Source organism: Ipomoea nil, unplaced genomic scaffold (genome assembly GCF_001879475.1).
Source record: "Ipomoea nil cultivar Tokyo-kokei standard unplaced genomic scaffold, Asagao_1.1 scaffold3394, whole genome shotgun sequence".
Classification (NCBI taxonomy): domain Eukaryota; kingdom Viridiplantae; phylum Streptophyta; class Magnoliopsida; order Solanales; family Convolvulaceae; genus Ipomoea; species Ipomoea nil.
Genome location: NW_017619822.1, coordinates 927,508 through 953,515, shown reverse-complemented (window position 1 = coordinate 953,515; position 26,008 = coordinate 927,508). Strand labels below are relative to the sequence as shown.

The 26,008-nt window shown below is 33.1% G+C and overlaps 3 protein-coding genes across 5 annotated transcripts; 1 reads left to right on the top strand and 2 right to left on the bottom strand.

The window, feature by feature from the left end:
- Positions 1-270: 270 nt before the first annotated feature.
- On the bottom strand, positions 271-3,616 carry LOC109171077. 3 transcript variants are annotated; one of them, XM_019320210.1, is made up of 7 exons: positions 3,485-3,616; positions 3,312-3,381; positions 2,435-2,542; positions 2,231-2,329; positions 1,019-1,144; positions 415-576; positions 271-370 (listed from the first exon to the last, which is right to left on the bottom strand). In XM_019320210.1, exons 1-6 carry the CDS (start codon positions 3,512-3,514, stop codon positions 425-427), a joined length of 585 nt encoding a protein of 194 aa, XP_019175755.1. In that variant the 5' UTR covers positions 3,515-3,616; the 3' UTR covers positions 271-370; positions 415-424. The 3 variants fall into 3 exon arrangements, with proteins under 3 accessions (XP_019175755.1, XP_019175756.1, XP_019175754.1); XM_019320211.1 differs by having other exon boundaries at positions 271-373; positions 418-576; XM_019320209.1 differs by having other exon boundaries at positions 271-576.
- Positions 3,617-12,970: 9,354 nt separating this feature from the next.
- Positions 12,971-18,454, bottom strand: LOC109171139 (uncharacterized protein At2g40430-like). Its single transcript, XM_019320269.1, has 14 exons — positions 18,305-18,454; positions 18,210-18,270; positions 16,876-17,095; positions 15,892-16,064; positions 15,741-15,789; positions 15,616-15,641; positions 15,389-15,469; positions 15,184-15,294; positions 14,990-15,072; positions 14,525-14,644; positions 14,310-14,432; positions 13,894-13,960; positions 13,681-13,760; positions 12,971-13,279 (listed from the first exon to the last, which is right to left on the bottom strand). The coding sequence occupies exons 3-14, from the start codon at positions 17,042-17,044 to the stop codon at positions 13,273-13,275; spliced, it is 1,089 nt and encodes a 362-aa protein (XP_019175814.1). The 5' UTR covers positions 17,045-17,095; positions 18,210-18,270; positions 18,305-18,454; the 3' UTR covers positions 12,971-13,272.
- Positions 18,455-19,565: 1,111 nt separating this feature from the next.
- LOC109171101 (zinc finger MYM-type protein 1-like) lies at positions 19,566-23,173 on the top strand (the record flags this gene model as incomplete). Its single annotated transcript, XM_019320232.1, has 3 exons — positions 19,566-19,829; positions 21,575-22,498; positions 22,541-23,173. Coding segments are annotated over exons 1-3 (1,821 nt in total), but the record flags the coding sequence as incomplete, so codon positions are not given.
- Between the last annotated feature and the right edge of the window lie 2,835 nt (positions 23,174-26,008).

The following is a 26,008-nucleotide window of genomic DNA, read 5'->3' as shown; positions in this document are numbered from 1 at the left end:
CAATTTCTATTGTAATCTATCTATCTATCTATACATCTATACTATATATAAAAACAAAATCCTGCAATTTTAACCGGCGATTAATTTTTTTTTTATAGGTTGTAAAGTATCAGGAGATAAGCGAATTCTGGTGAAATTAACTCTTAAATAATTATATATCAATTTAAATATTCTTAATATATTACAACAATTTCATTACGTGCATCGCACAGGTGAAAATACTAGTTAAGAGTAAAAAATGAAAGTACATGTAGTATTTTCCTTTTTTTCCCTTGTTTTTCTCTTCCCACCTAATCCTATGTGGCCTGCAAAAAAACCCTACTATTGGTGTTGCTAACATGTCAAGTAAATTTCTGTCCATCAGTGTCACTAATGAGTAAAAATAAAAGCTAAAAGAAAGCAATAGAAACAAGATAAATTACATCTAAGGGTCAGAGCCAACATCATATCTCAAAACTTGGAATCTATTCAACAAATTTGACTTGTATTTCTCAACTTCAGCATCCTCCAGGGAACCAGGGGTGGACTTGATAGCTGATATTGCTCCACCGACTTGCAAGACCGCAGCAGCTTCATCTGCAGAAAAGTGGGAGGTTTTAGTATGAGTTACGATGAATTAACCCTCAAAGAAGAATGCAGAAATGGCAAAGGAATTGGCACCGGAAAAGGGTTATAGAGATCAAATGCTGATATGGTTTGTAATCAATTTCACTCATCCACTAGTCTATAGAGGTTTTCAACGAGGATCAGATTGGTACCCTTTTATTTCGGGTAGCATGACCCCAGAATGCAGTAACCACATTGGACTTCAACTAATCTCAGGTTCATTCCGTTACGTTATAACAGACATTAGAAGAACCAACCCCTGAATATGCTACTTTTGCTATACAATCGTTGTGTTTAAGGAAAAAGCAAAAGGTTCGTTTGCAAGATTTCAGTAATCCCTGAACAAAAACAGTTTAAGAATGATTAAATAAATCATTTTAAAGAAAAATGCGTGTAAGTTTGAGAGTCTTGCCTGATTTTGAGATAGCAAAAAGAGCCTTTAAAGCTTCCTTCCTAGTGCGGTCATCTTTAGCAGCCTCCAACATCTTCAGAAGTTCTTGAGCTCCACCCATTTCAATAATTTTCATCCGTCTTTCATCTGGAAAGCCAAAGAACATACTAGAAATGAGAGATAAACTAGAGCATCATCAAGTTCACTTCAGTTAATGATCCAAAATTGAACATAAACAAAGCCATGGTCTGCACATTTCCAATTTTTATTATTAATTACCTAAACGAATAAACCTCATCGTCTTAGCATCATAGGTATTGCAACACAAATATTTATGCTTGCCAATTTTTTAGCTTTTGCATGCCTGGGTAATAGCCAATAAGAGAAATCAAACTCCATACAATTCTTTAAAAATTATAATTTAGAAGTCCATCAGGTTGTAGGTTCAACTGCATACAAATAGCCTAATGACATGGTGATTGAGATCCACAACAGAAATATTACTATAATATGAAAACAGCCTAACTTTGATCTCTTGTTCACGTATCATGTTCATATACAGTAACCTAGTCACTTTTTTTGGGTATACCCAGGGTTTCCACCGTCGGAAACAGTGAGTGACTAATCCCCTCGCTGAACTTTCCAGTGACTAATCCCCTCGCTGAACTTTCCACCGTCAGACACAATGACTAATCCCCTCGCTGATTGTAAGCACCTCTTTAGCGTGGGACCGCTGGCCTGGAGATTTAAGGTTGCTCCATTCCCAAAGCCAAGGATCGAACCCTTGACCTTTGGTTAAGGATGGATGAGTCCCTCCCACTCAACCACACCCTCCAGCAAATGCAAAACTCATTCCTTTTGAGTTTTGACAATATATTAATCAAGACTCTCTAATCACTTGGAATATTCTAGACACGTAATTTCAACAGATCTTGGAGCTTGAATCAAGTAGTAACTAACAAATGTTTAACTTTGAAAAGTATTCCTTTATAAGGGTAAAAAGTGTTTAAAAACTTTGCCTCTGTATAAACCAAATGCTGATTAAAGTTATTTAAGTAGAATGAAACAAGAATCCATATTGTAAAGAATATAGGCCCAAGCACCATGCAATTTCCATATCACCTATTTTGCTCACAGAAAAAGTTTCAAAATACACACATTACTCATGTATCAAACACAAAGCAAATCACTACTCACTAATATTAACCTCGGGATATTCTAGCCCAAACATACCATCAATGGCAAAACGAGCCAATCTGGACGCTCCCATTCTTTTGAACAAGGGATCCTTGACATGTAAAAGTGTCACAGACTGCTCCAACAGATTGTCCCCTAAAACGCTCAAATTGTATTATTATCAAAATCAATCAGAAAAATATGAAAATAACTATAAATTCTAGGAATTGTTGAGTTCAAAAATTGCACACACACACACACCCATGTATGGGAAAAACTGATAAGCTACAACTGTTGCAGTCCCAGCGAAAATCAGTTTCAACAGCCACCCTATTTTCCTTTCAGCCTCTTCTTCTATGGATCTTTCATCTACAAAAATAAAAATGTGTGATAAGAATGGATGCAAAGAACACAGCAGGGCGGATAATGAAACAAAAACTTATTCTTATCCCACACACACACACACAAAACATTATGATTTGCATCAAAAACTACCTTAATTTCGATTAAAGTGTAAAAAAATCCACTTGGCAGATAAATTCTAAGCCCCAAATAGATTAGTTGTAAACAACACAACATTCATTAATCATTATTTACTCTCATTTGCATATACACTCCCAGCTCATAGGATTTCAAATACACCCAATTTCCAACCTGGGCTCTGAGTTTTTCGCAATTTTGGTCCCACAACTATAGTGGCACTATCAGGATTGATCACGACTTTCAAACCTTGCAATCTCGGACGACTATTGTTTTTTTTTTTTTTTTTTTGCAAAAATGGTTCTTCCAGCCCATTTTTCATCAAATTTCCGGCCCGCTTTGGACGGAAATGGTTCTTACTCCAGCCCATTTTTGCAAATAAAATAAAAACAATAGTCGTGGACCGAGATTGAAGGTTTAAAAGTAGTGGATCAATCCTGATAGTACCACTATAGTCGTGGGACTAAAAGTGCGAAAAACTCCTTAGGCTCTTAACCAAGCATGTCAGATAAAAATCTCAATAGACCATCAACATCCTACCCAATGTCCACAATAACACCACACTAGGCCGGTCCATCTTCCCCGGAAAACCGATCACAATGGTGCACCAATTTTTCAAATAATTCAGATTAATAAAAGAGAGGAATAAGGGTATCACCTCTTCCGTAGCTAGATGCAGAAAATTTCTTCTGGGGTTGAAAATTCACTGCCTTGCTTCTGAAAATATGCTGCATTAAATAATCCAATGATAACTTATCAAGAATGAAAGTTGCAGAGATCAGGGTCAGATTTTAGACTGTTCCAAAAGAAAATAAGAAGCAGATGGCTTACCGTACTTAACCTCGCCGCTAACGTACGCATGATCGGAAAGAGAAAGGAAGAGTAGAGCTTCGAAGATTTGTTGGTATGTCAGCTGGAATTTCACAGGGAGAGTTCAGTGGAAGGGTTTTGGAAATAAGACAGTTTGGGAATTTAGAATCTTTAAAAAAATAGTAGAATATAAGTATTGAGTTAATTTCATTTCTCTTCAAACAAAATAAATATTGAGTTAATTTCATATTCAATTCTCAATGCATTTTTTAATTGTAATTTTTAATTAATAATTTGACCATATTTTACATTTAATTTTGTGATAAGAATTTTTTTTCCTTAATTTTGATAAGGGATCACACTTGTGTGAGATGAGTTGATTTGGATCGGATCAATAAATAAATATAATATTTATATTGAAAAATATAATACTAGTAAGAAATAAAGTGTTTGTTACATATAAGGGAAAGTGTAACACTTTTGAGAAAAAATGTATTACTTTTATTATTTTATATCTTGATGTAAAAATATTACATTGTCATAAAAAATTATTACACTTTCCCTTATAAGTAATGTTGGCAAGTATTTCTACATCTACATCTACAAATCTAATAAGATCCAATAATGTTAGGCCCTTAACTGGAACAAAAAAAAATGTCTGTAGTAGTTGTTTCTTAAAATGAATGGTCCATATTATTTTGATTTTAGTATCTTTTAATGATTTTTCTTATTTACCCTCTATTATATTATTTTATTCCCTTAAATAACCCTAAATTCCGTTAGTATAAACTTTAGTAACGGAATATTCCGTTAACTATTTATTATTCTTAACATACTCATTAATTTATATAAGAAAGGTTTTAGGTTCGAACCTCATCCCAATTATAGTTGGCATAATTGTTAAACATATATTATGAATATGTTAAAATGTATTAAAAATATATAATATAAAATTTAACATAAACTTTGGTCAAATAATTAGCCCGACTAAATATATAGCATTCAAAGTTGAGCATCAAAGATTATAAATCAAGAACTACTTTAAAATCATTTGATTTTCTTGAATTTTTTTTATTTTTTTTAAAAACAAATTTAGGTTAAGTTTTTTTTTCTTTTTTTTTTTTTGTCTCAAAACAATTTGTCTCAACAAGGAATGGAAATAAAAAAAAAAATCATTGATTTCATTATTGTTGATGAAAAGTATGTACGACACTTTATAACTCTTATTAAATTGAATAAATTAGTAGCTACAACAAAAATAATACATATGCATTTAATTAATTTAGAATTAGATGTCTATAATGCTTTATTTAAAAAATTTATTCATTATAAAAACAATTTAAAAGAAATATAATTTCATTAGTTATATTATCTTTACTTTCTACAATTCAAAGATTCATTACCTTCAAATTTATTAATTTATTATATTCACTATTGTTTGTTGTTCTTTTTACATTATCTTGTAATTAAATATCAAAGTTATAATACAAAACATGTTATATATATTTATTTACCAAGTATTTTATACAAATATAATAAATATTAATATTTTGTTCAATACTTTCACATGATAACCTACGACACACATCTCACAAAACATGAAACATGTAGGGGAAAAACTATCACTACTAAATATCAATAGGTGTTTGTAAGATAAAGAGTTCATATTACAAATAAAATCTCAGTTATATACACAACAAGGCAAATCTAAAATTTCATACACCATAGTCTCATTGCATGATGAATCCCTCTATGCTGTCAGGCCACCAGTAACCTAATTGCACATGACACATTACCAATAAAAAAAAAAAAAAAAAAAAAAAAAAAAAAAAAAAAAAAAAAAAACATGTACTGAAGATGAAAATAATGGCAATGCTACCCAAAAGAGAATTAAAAATAATTAGAGAAATTTAAACCAATAGTAGTATTTATTTAGACTATCACTTAGACTAAGTATTTAGACTAGCGTTATTACAAAGTTGTAAACATTTATTTTAGTGACAATTATAATCAATCTCTCATATATTATATTGCATTTATATACTTTAAATTACCGATTTAAATAAACAAATTCAACATTTATTTACCTATGCTTGAACATCTCTTATATAATATTACATTGATATATTTATTTAAAAATAATTGTTGGGCATTATTACATTCGCGCAAAGCGCGTAAAAAAACTAGTGTTACTTATAAGTATGGTTGAAAAAATCGTGCCTAGGCGCTAGGCGACGCCCGGGCGCGTCGAGAAACGCCGAAATCGACCTCCTCCGCGGCCGGACACCTAGGCGGCCTATGCGGCCGAACCTCGGTTTTTTTTTTTTTTTTTTTTTTAAGAATAACCCATAAAAATAAAAATAAAAATAAAATAAAAATTGGGTGCCTAGAATCTTTTTCAACACTGCTTATAAGAGAAAATGTAATATTTATGAGGAAAATGTAATACTTTTAAATCTAAATGTAAAAGTATTATATTTTTTCAAAAGTATTACAATTTCTCATATAAGTAATAAACATTTTATTCCTTATTATTATCACATTTTTCAGTATACATATTATATTTTTATTTTGACCTAACCCGTCTCACATTCAAGAATCTGTGAAATAGTCTGACACCAATTTTTGCTTTGATAAGAGTTACAATTTTAGTTTTTTATCACTAATTTGTTCTCAATTTCTCAAAATTTAAAGACTGAAAGATAAAATTATTATTTTGTAAATTGTACATGTTATATTTACCAGTCGGGAGTGTTTCTCTAGTAGGCTATATTCAAACTAGTAGTAGCTATATTCAAACATAATGCTTGGCACACAAATTCACACTAAACTAGTTAAGTACATTGAAAAAATTTTAATAGAGTCAATTAAGAAATTAGTAATTTTAAAAATCTATTAAAAATAATCATTTACATTGTAACCTTCAAATTTTTTAACGATGGCTAGATGAAACAAAATTGATAACAAAAGATTTAAATTTGAAAATATCATTAAAGTTAAAGCCAAAATATTACTAAATTCATTAAAGTTAAAAGCAAAATATTACTTATAAATTATTAGTTGAGCAATAAACTTAAAAATGTTATCATAGACAAATAGACAACAACCAAATATGAAATTAACTGAATAATTTTTTTTTTATTTTCTTTTTTGAATTGTACTATGTATTTCTACTTTGAAGTATTGAAGCGTCAATTTTCTAAGATACAATTGATTATCGACGAATATATTTGAGCACTCAAATATATCATGTTCAATGAACTTGAACAAATGAACATTTTGAAAATTATAGAAGTGTTGGAGAACTTTAGAGTGAATTGAGAGAGTACATAGGAGTTTTTTTTATGACATGTTACCTAACAAAGTATATTTATAGGAAATTAAGAATTTATTAGCATTCTCAAAGTTAAATTTAAATTATAACTCCCAAAACTGACAATTTAATCCAAATAAACTTTGTTAAATTGAAATTAAAGTGCATAAAATTTTATATAAAAATATTAATGCAGTTTATGTGTGATGCGTTGCAGAAAATAGTGCAAATTGGAAAGAAAAACAAATATTCAAAGCTTGATAAAGAATTTGAGGAAGAAGAAAATGGTAACAATCAATTTAAGAAAAAATATTAAAAGTTAAATTTGAAACTGGATGCATTTCATTTTGTTTTTCGTTTTTTTTTTTTTTTTTTACAAACAAAAGTTTAAAATGTTTTATTTTTTATTTTAATGATGGATAATCTTTTATTATTTTTCAAAGACTAAAATTACCATATTTTGATAGAGTTAATTCCAGCAATGGTCCCCCGAGTATGATAATTTTCCAGATTTTGTCCCCGTCTTTTAATTTGGACAATTTAACCACCCGTCTATTAAATTTTTTTCCAATTGAGGTCCTTCCATCAATGGGTGGTTAAGTCAGCGTCAATTTCAAGGGCATATTGGTACTTTTACTTACTATGCGTATTTGTACTCTTTAATACGTGAAATAAAATAAAAAAATACTCATCTTATACGAGAAATACTCAAATATCCATTTTATTCTCTAAAATCCCCACATTTGCCCAACCCTAATCGCAGAGAAAGAAGAATCTCGAGGGAAGGAAGCAAGCTGGGTAATGAAAATCCCCAAATTTTCCCATCTTAAACCATAATCGTAGTCGCTGAGAAGCTTGGGAGAGAACGAACGAAGAACATTGATGGAATCGAGAGGGAAGCAAGCTAGCGTTGGTCGCAACTCTGCTCCAGCAGGTAAGTTTGGTTCCCCGACTTGTTTTTATGGTGTAGGAGAACGAAATGGTACATGTGGGATCCGAATGTCTGTGTTGTGTTGTTTAGTATATAATTTATGTGTTGTTTGTTGTATATTGTGCTTAGTATAGGTACATGTGGGGACCTTTTTGTGGTTGAAAATGGTGTGTGGACCAATGTTTGTCTGATTATGCATATGTTGGGGACCATTGTTTTTTTTTTTTTTTTCTAAAGCATTTATTGTAAAGTAGTGTAAAGTGGACTTCCATGTTGTATGCATTACAGTGGACCATTATATGTTGTCTAAAGTGCATTGGAAATTTGAATCATTGATTTCAGGGATTTTTACTCTTAAACTACGACATGGAGGAATGATAAGTCAAGATTTACCAGCTAAATATTTAGGAAGCAGTGTTAGTGTATTTAATGATATGGTAGAAGATGAGTGGGGGTTAATTTGTTTAAAGGAGAAGGTAGGGGAGATTGGTTATGCAATGGATGATAGTTTGAGGTACTTCATGGTCACAGAAATGGGGTTGCAAGAATTGGTTAAAGACTTTGATGTTTGGAATTTACTTAACCAATGTTGTAGTCCTAAGGTGTTAGAAATCTGGATGGTAAAAGGAGGGTTTGGTGATGATGCAGATGTTGGCAGTGCAAATGAAGAGGAGTATGATGGCAGTGGGTTTGAGTGGTGTGGCAGTGGAGATGAATGTGATGGTACTGATGAGGAATACAATTCAGATGAGTTAGAGGATATAAGTGTGCATGATGATGAAGAATTTGTCAAAAATATAGATATTACTGCAGAGTTTGGAGGCTTAGGTCATGTACAACCCCAACTCCCACAACCCATACAACCCCCACTAGTAGATGATATTGTCAACTACTCTGATGAAGGGAACATGGTAGGCAGTGATGGTGAGGGTTTAGGGATCAAATGGAAAAAGTTTTTGAAAGAATCTGAACATACTTGTCCTAAATTTGAATTGGGACTGACCTTTAAAGTTAAAGGGGAGTTTAGAGAAGCTATAACAAATTATGCAATCAAGGAGGGGAAGGAAATGAAATATCACAAAAATGACAAAGTTAGATGTGTGGTGAAGTGCAAGCATGAAAGCTGTCCTTGGCAGGTTACCCTTAGGTTTAATAAAGATGATAAATGTTGGAGGGTAATTGTGGTGAAGGACAAACATGATGGCTGTGTAAGGACTCAGAATAATTCAATGGTTAATTCCTCTATTGTTGCTAAGAGATGGAAACAGCAAATTAGAGGAAATTTGGAATGAAAAACTAATTCCTTTTTAGAAAAAGTCCTAACTGATGACCATTACATTCTGAGTAAGAAGCAAGCATGGAGGGTTTTAGTGAAATCAAAAGGTGAAATTAAACATGAAGCAGAAGATTACTTCAATAAGATTTGGAGCTATTGTTTGGAAATAAAAAGAACTAATCCAAACTGTACTTGTGAAGTGAAGGTGAGTGACCTGTTAGAAAATGGAAAATAGAGATTTTTAAGGATGTATATCTGTTGGGAAACTACAAGGGAAGGATTTAAGCACTGCATGAAAATCATTGGCCTAGATGTGTGTCACTTGAAGTGTAAAACTGGAGGACAATTGTTGACAGCAGTTGGAATAGCATGCAAATGAAAGTTTATTCCCAATTGCCTATGCAGTTGTAGAAGGTGAGAACAAAGACTCTTGGACTTAGTTTCTACAGTTTCTAAAGAAAGACTTGAAGCTTGGTCCCTTAATACAGAGTGAGTACACACTAATGTCAGACAAGCAAAAGGGTCTCATACAAGCTTGTGAAAGTACCTTACAAGGAGTTAGGCATAGATTTTGTGTCAGACACTTGCACAATAACATGAGGGTGGCTGGTTTCACTGCAAATGCTATAAAGGATGCCTTGTGGAAAGCAGCAAGAGCCACTACTGTGAATAACTTTTCAACAGCATTACTTGAGTTAAGAAAATTGGATGAAAATGCTTATGTTGGCTTGGTGATAAGCACCCATTTGAGTGGTCTAGATCCCACTTCACTACAGCTGCCAATTGTGACATCCTAGTGAATAACATCTCAGAATCATTCAATGCAATGATCTTGACAGCAAGGGAAAGTCCTGTTATTAATTGCTTGGAGATAATTAGGAAAAAGATCATGCTAAGGCTATTTGAGTCAAGGACTAAAGCTGCTGAATGGACTGGATTACTCTGTCCAACTATTGTGAAAAAAATTGATGACATGGAGTTAGCTGCAGGTGGAATGATTGGCTATCAGTGTGCTCCCATGTTGTTTGAGGTAATTGGGACACATACTGGGCAGTATACTGTTGATCTAGGTAGAAGATCTTGTTCCTGTAGGAGATGGGACCTTACTAGAATCCCTTGCCCCCATGCTGTGTGTGCAATATGGATGAAAAATGGGAAATGACCTATTTGGCATTATGTGGATCCTTGCTACTCAATTTCAACTTACTGCCAAACATATGATGGATGTATAAAACCAATGTCAGGTCATGAAGAATGGCCTGCAACAAGTAGACCATCTCCTTTGCCACCACTGTATAATGCAAGGCCTGGAAGGCCTAGAAAGTTGAGGATGAAGTCTGCAGGAGAGATAAGTAAATGTGGGCAGTATTTGTCAAGGAGCCTTGTTAGTTTACATTGCACCAAATGCAAAGAATTGGGTCATAACCAAAGAAAGTGTCCAAAATACCTAGTTTCCAGGCCTGTCAATCAGGTTAGATACTTTCAAATTTGACTTTAAATTTGTCTTAACTTGCTGTGGTAAATAACATAATCAATTTGCAGGTCAAAAGAAGAAAATCAAGTTGTAGGTCAAAAGGAGTACATGTTGCTGTTACAAATGAAGTTGCTGCTCAGCCCCAATTCCATGATGCTGCTCAGCCCCAAGTCCATGATGTTGCTCAGCCATCTGTAATTATTGAACCTGATGTAATTACTCAACCTGAAATTCAAGAGACTCAATGGGAGATACCTGATGAAATTTTGGATGAGCAATGACACCAAATCCAAATTGAGGCAAAGGACATTGTTAGAGGTATGTTATACTGCTTATCCATGTGCCATCTAAATGCAAATATTTGACTCTTATGTATTGTAGGGCCTTCACTAAGTTCCAGTCTGTCCATTCCAGTCAGTGTTGTGGGAGAATCAATGCAAGCAAATGTGGCTTGTAAGTTATACTACCAGTCCATTCATGTGCACTTATAATGTCAAAACAAAACATATAATTTCATCTAATCTATTACTATGTGCAGATCAACAACACAATAAAACTGATGGAAACCACCAAGTAACAGGAAAAAGAAAAGGTCAAAGTGATGGAACCAAGTCTACTAGGAAGAAATTACCAATCAAGAAGCATCGTACAAGATCAACAACCACATTGAAGTTTAAATTCTATGGGAATGACAAAGATCCAATCACTTTGGATTAAGTGAACTACTAGTTACTGCTTTTTTGGATTAGTGACTTTTATGAATTGTTAGGTCACTATTTGGCATGTGTTAATGTATGCTTAGACAATTGCCTTTTGATATGTAATGGGATTTATATGCCCCGATGTGTTTTGGGGTCTACAGACCTTTAGATATGTAATGGGATCTATCTACTATCACTACTGGAAATTATGGAATTTCCAACCACCTGAAAATGATCTTAAATTAAGTTGATACCAAAAAGTTCAAAAAGTGGTCGGAAATAGCAACAAAGGTTTTTCCGGATACCAAAAGTGGTCGGAACAAGGCTTTCAACTTGATTTAAGATCACTTTCAGGTGGTCGGAAATTCCATAATTTCCAGTAGTGTATGTTTTGAAATACATTTGTCAATGATACAGATGATCTTGTTTATATGATATTTTTGTTATAAATGGTATTTGGCCTTCAGATTGCAGTATGCAGTGCGCAAATATGGTATGCATTTTCACATTGCATTATGCATTGTCAGAAGCAGTTTAATACACAAAACCATAACTGAATTTTGATTGCATTGTGCTTAGACTTACAATTGTCAAATTACAAATACAATTCTTCAATAAGCAGAACTACTACCTAACATAAGGTTATTCTTTCCTCTAGCTACGTTCACAGCTATAACTACAAATAACACAATGCATACTGCTATAACTACACATATTCTAATACCCTTGCCATGTCCACAGTTGCTTCTTTTGACATCAACATTAGTTTGTAGCCTCATTTTTAGCAGTGCAATCTCTTCTTCATCTCGATTGATCCTTCTCAATAAACCAGGAATAATTCTTCTTGACCTTGCGCACATTGGAGGATCATGCCATCTAACAAAACCACACCTTTGACCTCCCTGCACCAAAAGCCCATAATTGCATATCATTTTGAATTCATTTGCCTTACTTAACAGACATTGTGCCTTAAAATAATACTTAACAGAATGTATTGCTCGAAGAAAAAACAATACATTCACACTCAGATTTTTGAAAAAAAAAAATTAAATTGTTTCAACTGCAATAAGAACCCTTAACTATAATGAAAGCACTCACATTTTCAATAAAACATTACCAATATCTTCTACCGGGATTATCATTCGTCCATGATGTTTGAAGCTTCAGATGTTGCCCACACTCACAATTTGGAATAGAAACCAACTCACCATAGATGTATTCCTGCATTCTTGAAGATGAAGAGCTCTCGCTGCTATATCTTCTAGACATCTCACTGCTAATTCGCTGGAAGGAAGAGGAAGATGAATTCGAATGAGGGCTTCGGATGATGAAGATGAATTCGGATGAGGAAGATGAATTCAGATGAGGGCTTCAATGAGGAAGATGAATTCGGATGAGGACTTCGATGAGGAAGATGACTTCGGATGCTTCTAGGGTTTCATTGTGTATTTATTCCCGTATATATGGTCGAATAAAGAGTACAAATACGCATAGTAAGCAAAAGTACCAATATGCCCCTGAAATTGAAGCTGACTTAACCACCCATTGACGGGAAGACCTCAATTGAAAAAAATTTAATAGACGGGTAGTTAAATTGTCCAAAATAAAAGACGGGGACCAAATCTGAAAAATCATCATACTCGAAGGACCATTGCTGGAATTAACTCTATTTTGATATCAAAGACTAAAAATTATCGTATTTTACTACTAAGAATTTAGAAACACCATTTGAATTAGTAGCCTACACATTTCAAAAAGTTATTCCTTATAAGATAACTCCATTTTATGAAAAATAAAAATAAAAAGATAGAATAGATAGACAACACCAAAGAAATATATTGAATTTTATCCAATTTGAACTAGTAGCCTAGACATTTCTATTATACTTCAACTAAACATTGTATTATGAAATTAAAAATAATTAAAACCCAGGTTTGAGTTCCAGTTAGTATACTTTTAAGCAACACATAAACTTTAGGTAAATATTGTCAAAATTTTCAGCTTCATAATCTCCTTCAAATACATGGGAAGCTCACTACTGAGGACTTCAAAGTTCAAACAGCCTACCAATGGCAGGAGACATATAGCCAATGAGCCGGTCCATGACCTCACAATCACTTCCTGAAAATATAATTTGAATTCCAAAAAGTTAGCACGCTGCATGCCTATTTACCGTACATACATCAAAAAACAAAGAACATACACACACACACACATCATGGTGTAGCCCCAGCCAAGATGGCAAGAGATCCACGCTTGGTTTGAGTCACAAGTTCGAATCCTTACCTGCTTGGTTTGAGTCAGTCAACTATTGGTAACCTAGACTAGGGCATAGGATTCATGGCGGTAAATGGATGCCTATAATTGTAGTAATATGTAAGGTACAATGGATGTGGAGGAATGTTCAAAGAGAATTGGTGGGAAAGATGGTTAAATCTGTTAAACTTGATAAAAATGCTAGAACTCATGCGAAGAAAATGATGGATAGACACAAATATGACTAATCAACAAAGTCAATTGACCTGGAGGTCTTCTTTGATGGGACAACCAGTCCTCTTTTCTCCAGGCTCTTGAATCGATCCCTTGCAAGGGTGCTACATCCCTGTTTAAAACAAAAAGTGAATGTGTTGAGAATTTTTGCCTTGAATCTAAACTAAACGTCAAAGTTTCAAAAACTTCAAATAAATCAAATATCTGACAACGTGTTAAAGTATAATGTGAATCAAAAGAAAAACCTTTAGTTGACGAAGGGAACCGGTAATCTCTTCTGATAATAAGACTTGAACAGGAGCAGGTTGAAATCTGCGATTGACATGTAGCAATTAGATTATATACTGTGGAAAGAATGAAAGTAGAAAGTGAAAAGAAAAGAAATGGATCTGGTTTCATTATCATTTTCGAATGCCTAAGCTAAGACACAGAACTCCCAACACAATTAAATGTGTGATGAGGGAAAGCATGCATCTAAAAGTGTGAGTTGCAATCATCCATGATGACCATTTAGAATCATCCACAATGATCATTTCAGCCCCAAGATTTCTGAAGACCACTTCTTTTAAAAGCATTCTAAGATAGTAAGCCCTGCACCCCCATCTCCCCCCCACCCCCCCACCCCCCAACAAACGGGGCCATAAACATAAAAACACCATACTTGCGCTTCCCTAGACGTGGTGGACAAGATTTTAGTCTTTCTTGTTTAGCAACAACACGGCGGAGATGTCTTTTCTGTTTCTCTTCATCCTCTTTCGCTATTTCTTGAATGATATCTGACAAGCTGCACAAGAAAAACTTCTTAGAGACAATAAGATTATGTGTACAAGAAATCAATCCACTAAGAGAGATTTGCAGGAACCAGCTGAAATATACCTGTCAATTTCTTTAGAAAGGTTCTCCACTTTTTTGGCTTCTGCTTCAGTTTTTAACTGTTCTTTGCGTCTAGCCCTCCTGTTCTTCTCAACTTTGGTCACCACTTTGGTCTTTTGCAGCCTTCAGAATTGTGATAAAAAAATTGAATTTCATGAGACTTCTAACGCTAATACGCTATACTTCTACGGTTTTATGTAAATACTGTTAATTTCAAGTGCATATTAAGATGCATCATGACACATAACATGATACTCTTAGACTGCAAATTCAATTTTATGATGCATCCATGCCATGAATCAGCTTGAATGAATTAGTAAATTTTCAACCCTGAAATTTGTATCCTTCAATCTCTGTAGCATGTGAATAAATTCTTTATCGATCATGTTATGTTATGAGAAGATAACAGTATAACATTTCATTAACAATCATATAGTAGACATGTGTAAGCAATCGAATGAAGCAAACCTCTTCTCCACATCCAGGTTTCCATCTTCAATCAGATTTTCATCGTCATCATCACTCCCGTCATCTGCATCAAGGAAGTAAATCTGAAATAATGGCTTGTTAGACAGTTTTGTAAAGGATACTGAGGGAAGTGAGCAAATGCAAATTGCAGATGCTAAATTCCAATAAACAGGAAATAGAATAAATGCACTAACATTTTCTTCATCAACTATTTCTCCAGGAACAGTTAAAGGAATAGGCTCAGGCCCCAACTCATCCCGATAAACTTTCTGCATTTCATCTGCAACGGCAGAGGCTAATGCATCCTGGGAACACAAAGAGATGAATGCATAATGTAATAATGTACCATAAATAAAACCAATGTCAGAGAAAATGTGATTATCAGATATCAAAAATAACCTGGTGGCTTTCAGAGGGAGGATTGAATGAGCATCCTTGTGGATCAACTTCCACAGCAGGTATAATAGAAGTCACCGATTTCTGCAATAAGGAAAGAGTGACAAGCACCCCCACCACAAAGAAGAAAAGAAGAAAAAGAAGAGGAAAATAATTTTCGGAATGAACATCAATTTTCAAAATCAAAAGTATTTCTCTAAAAGTAATGTAACAATTAAAACATTATTTACCCTTTTTGTTTTAACAGTCTTTTCACCTACAACAATACAATGCAAGTCTCAGTCTTGAAAGACATATTAGGATGAAAATAACAAATCATACATGATACATGGGATTTCTAGTTAAAGATGGATACCTGTTTCATTCCATATGTCAACAAGGCCAGAACCTGTGGCAGCAGCATCCTAAATCACATAAAAAAGCAGGTCAACAAAGATCATAGAGGTACAGCATCTGATGGGATTGAGGTCTATAAATCCAGCAAAATCAGTTCTTGAAGTTCCTACCTTTTGACACTCTTCAGCAGCATCTTTGGCCTTTTTAGCATCTTTACTTTTCTTCTTTGACTTCTTTGTAGTTGAAGATGGTATTGGTTGAACAAAAGCATTTTTCTGCAGCAAACTCTCAAAATGAAGTACTTTATCCCTCTTTTTTTCAATTTTGCGCTTGGCTGAAAGATCTGAAGTGTAAACATAGACATATTCAATTCACCACCACCAAAGAGAGGGAGAATGTTAAGGCAAAAAGTTCACTCTTTAGCAGTGTCATACTTCAGTTAAGACCCAAACAAAGCACATGCAAACAGCTAATAATGTGAGGATGTGATGACATTTGGCCAAGAAATTTGTGGCCAAACTTTGGTGCGTTCATTTGGAGTTGCACAGTTCTCCTGCCACCGACTGGACAATTAATCTTTCCCACCATCTTCTGTTGTGTCAATTCAACAACCAAGATGATATTTCAAAAAATTATCCCCTATTCCTGTTTAGCTCACCTTCCACCAGGCTAACTAAAGCAAAGACACAGACCACTAACATATATTATAAACTACTATCTATCCACCAACCAATATAAAGTGATCATAAACTTCCTCATTTCTACAAACTTTCAACAGTGTTTCAGTGCTAAGTGCTAACCACCTCTTGCCCAAACTCCAAGTAGTACTTTAAGGACCAAGACTGAAAATCAAGGATTACATAGCATCATATCTTTCAATTTTAAAACCACCCATCTAGTTGAGCTCAAAAATCTAATAATTCTAGAAAAATCATAGCTTTACAGAATTAAAGAACCTCAAAGTCAGCCACTTTACTCCCTCCCACATAAAAATTGTAATGTTGTAATTTATTCAGTCATTAACATAGTTTAAAGTAAAAATACCAAATTTCAAACATAATCAATCAGTTTTGTAATACAAATTCTTGCGGACATATATCAGCATATAGATTGAAAGCTTTCTGGAAATCTGAAAATAAAAGAAATAAAAATACCTCTGGACTTGTCAACATAAAAGAGGGATTCACTAGGAACATCAGCCAGAGAGCCGCCAGAAAGAGCATCTTTTGTGGAATTGTCGAAGAAGTCTTCAATATCTTCGGTGCTTATGTTGGCTCTCCATGCCTTCTTTCCCTTTCTGGAACTCTTAGCTCTTTTCCCCATTGGTTGCTGCAAGAGTGAATGGAAGGGTTTTCTGTATTGATGGGAGACGCCCTGGAATATGTATATACTCGTAAAATAAAAGAGGTTTACATCATCAATGTCAGAGGGCGACCTACATGTTATAGCCTTTGTAATGGATACATATTTGTAAAAAAAAAATAAAAATAAATAAATAAATAAATAAATACCTAATACAATAATACAAAACTAATATATAAGTATATAACCACAAATCCATGAATCACATTACAAAATTACAATCAATCAATAACTACAAAACTATGTTCATACTTCATAATACAAAATCCAACAATAGAAGTTCACAATACAAAATCCAACAACACTAGTTTAATAACCACAAATTAACACGGCCATAATACAATTCAACATTCAATATTCAATAATATATTCGAATATATACATAGTATATGCTTGAATTGCTCACCTCTACTCTATGACCCTAAATGGTAAAATCTTGTTTTAATGCATGCTACTCTTATTGGTAGCTTTAGCAATTGCTTGGATTATTTGACTAAGTTGATTTGGATTAATTGAATTAATTTTCCTAATTTACTTAAGTTATAGGGAATTGGTTAAATTTCTAAATTTCTCTAGTTGTTTATTGGTCATCACCCTAAGTTGAATGTATAGCTAGAAGACAACCCAAGAAACTTCTAATTCACCCTCACTTCAGTATTCTCATTGCTACAAATTATTGTTTGCTTATATCCCATTTTAATCTCAAACATTTGTGGTTTCTGTCCTTTTCTTTTTGGTTTTTCCTAAGTGTATGGGTTCGATTAAAGTGGAATGTAATGAAAGACTCTGTAGTTTCAAAGTCCTCTCTTCCTTTGGTGGTCCAGATTTTGTGATGCTACCTTTCTATTTTCCTTGTAGTATTTTGTAAATAAGTCCCCTTATTTAATTTTAATGTGCTCTGCAGTCGAGAGAATATGGGTAAAATATTATCAATGAAGGTAATGTGTAAGAAATTCATGACATTTTCTGAATTTTAAAAAGAATAAAGATGAAAATGAAGAGATTGGTTTTTCAATTCCTCTCCCCCTCACAGCCACACTCTGTTCTTCAGGAGCATTCACATATGGAAAATTCAACAAAAACAATTAAGAAACTAGGGATTAGGGTTAAAAAATAGAGGACTAACCTGTAGGAGCTTAATGGCGGGAAGAGGACGACGGCGAGAAGAGGACGACGGCGGGAAGAGGACAACGGCGGGAAGAGGACGACGGTGGGAAGAGACACTGTCGGAGGTTGGAACGACGAAAACGGAGGGATGAGGCGGCGACGGCGGCGGAGGTTGGACGGCACTGTCGGAGGACTTCGGGACGACTTCGGCGAGACAAGGCGCTGAAGTTTTGTTTTTGCGCTAAACCTAAGTTTTGTTTTTGTTTTAATTTAGTAGTTCTTTCGCGCTTAGGTGGGTTACAGTAGTATAACATTTTATTCAATTTAATCCTTATATTTTTATTTTATTCAATTTAATTACTATATTTTTAAAAATGGTACAATTAATAACAATAGTTAACGGTGTTAATATTATCGTTAACTTAAATTACCTGACAGTGACGACATTTAAATTCTTACTCATATATTATTTTATAAATACGGAGTATTTAAAATTAATTATTTTATCACTAATATATTAAATTAATATGTTCAAAATAAATAATTACAACCATGTTCCTGATGAGATTTGGACAATTATCCTTAATTTCATCACTTTTTTAAATAAAGTGACTAAATTGAGAAGAATAAGGGTCCGTTTACTAACAGAAAACTGTTTTCTGTTTTCATTTTTTAATTTTTCAGTTTTTATTCACTGTTTTCTGTTTAGAAAACTTGTTTACTAACATAAACTGTTCTCTGTTTTCTGTTTTCTAATTTTTTTAGTTTTCACCTAAAATTTAGTTTATTGAGTTCAATCAAAATCTAAAACATTATATAGAGTTTAATTCTTAATTTTGATAATGTAAATAATGTCTAACTTTAAAGTATAAGCAAATAAATTATGTTTATTTAAGTAAGGTAAATAGAAAAGATAGAAGATAGTGATAAGTAAAATAAGATGATAATGAATGTAATCATAGTAATGTGGTTATAGTGACATATAACTAAATAGATGATAGATGATTCTGTTTTCTATTTTGAAAACAGTTTTTAAGTGTGTTTCAGTTTTCCGGAAATTTTCAGAAATTATTTTCAGTTTTGAAAATGAAAACTGTGTTAGTAAACATGTTTTCTGTTTTCTATTTTTCAGTTTCCAGAAATTTTCAGAAATTTCCAGTTAGTAAACGGCCCCTAAAGGTTCAATGACTAAATTGAACAAGATACTATAGTACTGAGATTTCATAGATACTTTGACCCGCTTAAGTGTGGTCAAAATTTGCAAAGAAGAAATTATTTTATTTAAGAGAGAGATTTTTTGCAAAGTATACTTGAAAGTCAAAATTTTAAAAATAACATATTATATATATATATATATATATATATATATATGATAATGCCTGAGATTTTTATGGTGAAGGAAGCTGAAACATTAAGCATCCGGGATGCTTTAAGCTGTTTGAAAAATATAGGTATGGGTTGTGTGGACATGAAAACGGATAGTCAAATTGTTTTTAATGATATTAGTTCGTCATCTGTTAATTCTGCTTTTGGTTTCATAATTGATGATATTAAAAAGTTAGCATCTGAAATCGATGATGTTGAATTTCGTTGTGTTAAGCGATCTGCGAATTGTGCCGCCTACTCTGTTGCTAGGGAGGCATTTTCTAAGTTAAGTTGCGGAGAGTGGCTAGACTCTTCACCATCTTTCCTAAACATTCTTGATTATGATTTAATCAATTAATTTTTCATCTTCAAAAAAAAAATAAAAATTAACATGTATGTCAAAATTATTTTAACTTTTATTTCTTTTTAAAAATAACATATATATCTAATATAATAAGCAAAATATTGAAAGTTTTATTTTTATTTTGTAATAAGTCTTCATCTTTTTCCAAATTAAACAAGTATATTGATGGTTTTATTGGGACCGGGTCCACCATAAATCGGGTATATAGGTACAGAACGGGGGTAAGAAAATAGTAACTTTATTACGCGGGGCGCTAAGCCCAAAATAGTACCGGGTATATAGATACAGGACGTGGGTAAGAAAATAGTAGCTTTATTACCCGGGGCGCTAGGTCCAAAATGGTGCCGGGTATATAAGTACAGAACCAGGGGGGGTTAAGAAAATAGTAGATTTATTACCCGGAGCGCTATGCCCAAAATAGTACCGGGTATATAGGTACAGAATGGGGGGCAAGAAAATAGTAGCTTTATTACTTGGGGCGCTAGACCCAAAATAGTACAGGGTATATAGGTATAGAACGGGGGTAAGAAAATAGTAGCTTTATTACCCGGGGCGATAAACCCAAAATAGTACGTATAAAGCCCAAGGTACATGCCTAGACTGACGGCCCAAATACAAAGATCACGGCCCAAGAAATGGGCTATAGCTAACTATGTTACTGATAGGGAACCCAGGTGGCTGGGTTTAAGATATAGACCAGAAACCGGCCACTAGACTAGGGTGCCTGTAGTGCTCGGATGATTCCCCCTTAAAGGGAGGGAAATATGCCTTATATAATGTAGATGACAGGGCTGACCTGCAAATTATGTTGTGCATCTGTATGCACCATGCATGGTGCATACGGATGCAAAAGCGACGTCGTTTTATTAAAAACGCGCGTCTCCCCTTAAAAAAAAATTCAAATTCGATTCCCAGCAACAACATATGAACTAAAATTCCAGAATCGATGAACTATAATTCCAGAATCGATGAACTATAATTCCAGAATCTATGACCTAAAATTCCAGAATCTAATCTATGAACTAAAAATTCCAGAATGAATGAACTAAAATTTCATAATCTATGAACTAAAATTTCAAAATCGATGAAGTACAATTTCATAATCGATGAACTATAATTCCATAATCTATAAACTAAAATTCCATAACCTATGAACTAAAATTCCATAATGAATGAACAACACAATGCTGCTGCTGGGAATCGAACCTGAATTTTTTTTTTTAAGGGGAGACGCGCGTTTTTAATAAAACGACGTCGTTTTTGCATCTGTATGGATGCACGGCATAACTACTCGGGCCGACCCTGGCAAGTCTGCCCAGGGCTCCCAAATTTTGGGGGCCCCTTATTTTTTTAAAAAAAAAATTAGTATTTATATATATCACGAATTCACGATCACATGCAGCGTAGCAAATAGCAATCATCATTCAATTCAAACAAAGCCAAGCCACAAATTTATTAACCTAACCAACCTAAATTACCTAAGTCCCTAATCTAGGTAGTAGGCATCTACCGTAGTACCGTACGAATTCAGAATTACGAGGACGGACAGACCACATACGAGATACTCACGCAATTTCTGATTGCAGTCTACACTCTACAACACAGGTATTTGTCTATTACTCAATTTATTTAAACTAATTCAAATATTTAATGAGAATAACAATGGGAATTTTTTAGGTCTAATTGAAATGCTGGCTGAGTTTGATCCTATCATTCAAGAGTATGTTTTACGTGCCAGAAATCGTGATATTCATCATCATTATCTTGGTCATAAGATTCAAAACGAATTGATATTTATGTTTGCCACTGTAGTTAAAAGAAAAGTCATCAAAAAAATAAAAGAAGCAAAATATTTTTCAGTGATATTAGATTGTACTCCTGATGTCAGTCACCAAGAACATATGTCTTTGATTTTAAGATGTGTGGATATATCAACTTATCCAATTAAAATAGAAGAGTTCTTCTTGAAATTCTTGGTTGTGATTGACACTACCGGCCAAGGTCTTTTTGAAGTATTACAAAATGTGTTGATATCACTTGATCTTGATATAGATAATGTAAGGGGACAAGGTTATGACAATGGGTCAAATATGAGAGGGAGACATCAAGGTGTACAAAAAAGACTCTTGGATATAAATCGTAGAGCATTTTATAGTCCTTGTGGTAGTTATAATCTTAACTTGACTTCGTGTGACGTTGCAAATAGTTGTGGCAAAGCAAGTGATTTCTTTGGAGTAGTGCAAAGTATTTACACAATATTTGCTAATTCCACAAAGAGGTGGCATATCTTGAAAAGTAATGTAACAAATCTAACTCTTAAGCCATTGCCATCTACTCGATGGGAAAGTCGTGTAGAAAGTGTTAAAGCAATTAGATATCAAGTCAGTGATATTCGAGAAGCCCTACTTCAAGTGGCAGATACAGACAGTGATTCTAAAATTCAAAGTGAGGCAAAATCTTTAGCTACAAATGAGCTTAGTAACTTTGAATTTTTGCTAGCCACAATCATTTGGTTCGAAATCTTATCTATGGTTAATATAATTAGCAAGCAATTACAAACAAAAGATATGCTTCTTGATGTTGCTATTAATCAAATTAAAGGGTTAGTTTCTTTCTTCAAGAATTATAGAGAAAATGATTTTTCTACTGCCATGGATATTGCAAAGGAAATTGCCACTGGATTAGAAATTGAGCCAATGTTTCCTCAAAAGCGAAAAATTCGTAGAAAAACACAATTTGATGAGAGTGCTGATGATAATTCATTATCACCAGAAGAATCTTTTAGGGTTCATTATTTTTTATACATTGTAGATCAAGCTATTATTTCATTGACTCAAAGGTTTGAGCAATATGAAGTATATGAAGGAACTTTTGGTTTTTTGTTTAGTTCTCACAAGTTACAATTGATGGCTGATATGGATTTGAAGTCTTGTTGCATTTGTTTAGAAGCACCTCTTAAGAGAGATGAACAGTGTGGTGATATTGACGGAAATGAATTGTATATTGAGCTAAAATTACTTAGAGAGATTTTATCGAAAGAAAATATAGGAGCAGTGAGTATATTGAATTCATTGAAACAGATGAGTTGTTTTCCAAATGCTACTATTGCATATCGAATATTATTAACTATCCCAATTACTGTTGCCTCTGCAGAAGGGAGTTTTTCAAAGTTAAAATTGTTGAAATCTTACTTACGATCAAGCATGTTGCAAGAGAGACTCAGTGGATTAGCTTTAATCTCTATTGAAAATGAGATTTTGGAAGAAATTGATATCAAAAGTTTAGTAGATGATTTTGCGTCTAAGTGTGCACGGCGCATTTCACTTTTTAAATGAAATTTTAATTTAGATGTATTTTTTTAATACAATATTTATATTTTGAATTTTTGACACAACTTTTTGAATAACTATTATTTATATATAAAAATTACTTGAAAAAGGGGCTCAAATTAAAATATTGCGCAGGACCCCAATTTTGATTGGAACGGCCCTGGTTTTGAGACATTAAGAATTTAAGGATTTAATTGTTATTTTGGCCATTAAGAATTACAAACTATTGTTTAAGTTGATTAAGTTTTAATCTATCAATCAATAGTTTTCAGAGGCCTTATAATAATATTAATGCTGCTATTGGCGTTATGTTAATTCATGGGTCTCCCAAGAGTATTGATATGCTGGTGTCTCATCTTTGCATTAACGATACTGTGATTTGCATATCTAGAATAATAGTGGTTTATTTTATTGTAAATAATATTATTAAGCGGACATTATTATAGTGTTTATAACACTTGTAACGGTCACATTATTGCCATTAAATACAATAGTTATACTTGTACATTATATATATGTGTACTCCATTTGTAAGTTGTTGGCTAGTGAAATGAAACATTGGCTCTTCTCCCTTGATTCATTCTTATCAATTATTCTATGCATTTCAATTCCATTGTTAATTATACTTTGATATACAAACTCACCGGTTAGGAGCTAACGGGCCAACGGGCACAACATCACAACACGTTATCAGCACGCTAAATTCCGGTGAACGGTACTTTTATGAGTTTTCTAAGCCTTATTATTTGAAGAGATGCCTCAAATTGCATATTTATATGATCTGTGAATTTATACATTTATCCATCTGATTATATGTTCTGATCGTATATATATGCTTTGAATTTATATATTTATGCTTTGAATTTATACATCTAAACCTCATGTTTGACAGCTGTGGTTGTTCGGCTGTCCTCGCCGGACAGTCACGGTTGTTTGTGAAATACGCAGCCACCGGCTGTCAGGCGCGGACAGCCGGTGGCTGAAATTCTTTTTTTTTTTTTTGTTATATATATATATATATATATATATATATATATATATATATATATATATATATATATATATATATAAAAGCCTCAATGAAAGTTATATCCTTGATTTATGTCCCTCTTTTTGTATGCAAATAAATGTGTACATTTTACTTTAAATGTTGTACATTCCAATGTTATTAGACAAAACTATCCTTACACCGTTATAACACCGTTAGTTTTTAATTCTAACTTTAATAACACATCATTATTACCATACACATATATCTATCATATCTTTTTTCTATTTTTAATTATCATTTTATTAAAATCATTATATATTAATTTAATACTTTAATTATATTTTAATTAAATTTCTATGAATGATAAATTATATGTGTGTACAAAATACATATATTATTTGTATATATATCATTCAATTTATAATTTTTAATTATTTGAATTTATCAATGTTTTAATATTGGGCATGAATTTTCGCGCATCGCGCGTACACAATGCTAGTATATATATATATATATATATATATATATATATATATATATATATATATATATATATATATATATATATATATATATATATATATATATATATATATATAATTGAATAGGCAACCTACAAAAAAAGTTAATCGAACAAATTTAGTTGGTAGATGGGCCTATTTGACACTTAATTTAGTTCGTGGTGGGAAGTGATAACTTCGCAATAGTAAATGAGCCTATTTGACACTTCAGTCTTTTTTTTTTTTTTTTTTTTTTTTGAGAAGAGATTAAGGTAGATTGTTAGGGATCATTTAACAAATATTAAATTTAATGTGATAAACAAGGTGAAATGTAATTATTGTAAGAAGTTACTTGGCGGGGAAAGTAAAAATGGTACAAAACATTTGCATGATCATCCCAAAATTTGTAGAATGAGACCTTACCAACACTTAAGGCAACAAACACTGACCTTAAATCAAGACAAGGATGGAAAGTGAATATAAACAATTACACATTTTACCCCATAGCCTCTAGACATGCACTTGCTCGTATGATTGTTAAGCACGAGTATCCACTTAATATGGTTGAGTATTTTGGTTTTAGGGAATTCATGAATATTGCTCAATCTTTGTTGAAGATGCCTAGTCGGGATACAATTTGGTCAGATATTTTAAAGATGTATGAGGTTCAAAAAACCACACTTATTGAGTCTACGAATAGAATCTCAAGTAGGTTTGCATTGACTACGGATATGTGGACAACATCTAATCAAAAGAAGGGATATATGGCTATTACAACGCACTTTGTTCGCAATAAGTGGAGTCTACATAATTTGATTTTGAGGTATGTACACTTTATGAAATTATTTATCTTGCAATTTTTTATACAAGTTGATTACTTAATGTGCAATTTTTGAAATTATTTATTGTGTATGTATGTTAGGTTTATTTGCTAAGACCTTGTGGTCTAATGACACCAAGGTTGCACTCCCATATGGGAGGTTATGGGTTTGAGCCTCAGTGGAGGTGGCATTGACTCTTTGTGTTTTAGTAGGTTGAGAAAGTAGTTATGAACAGATACTACATTATAATAGAGCGAGTAGCAATAAAAAAAATGTTAGGTTTATTTATGTCCTGACTATTAGGACTCTATGTATATGAGTCTGTTTAGAACTTCTTATCCTTGTCACACTGTGACTCTCTACTTCTTATCATTGTCACACTGTGACTCTCTATTCTATATATTCACATCATCTGATCTCATTGTAATCAAGTTCAGAAAAATATAAT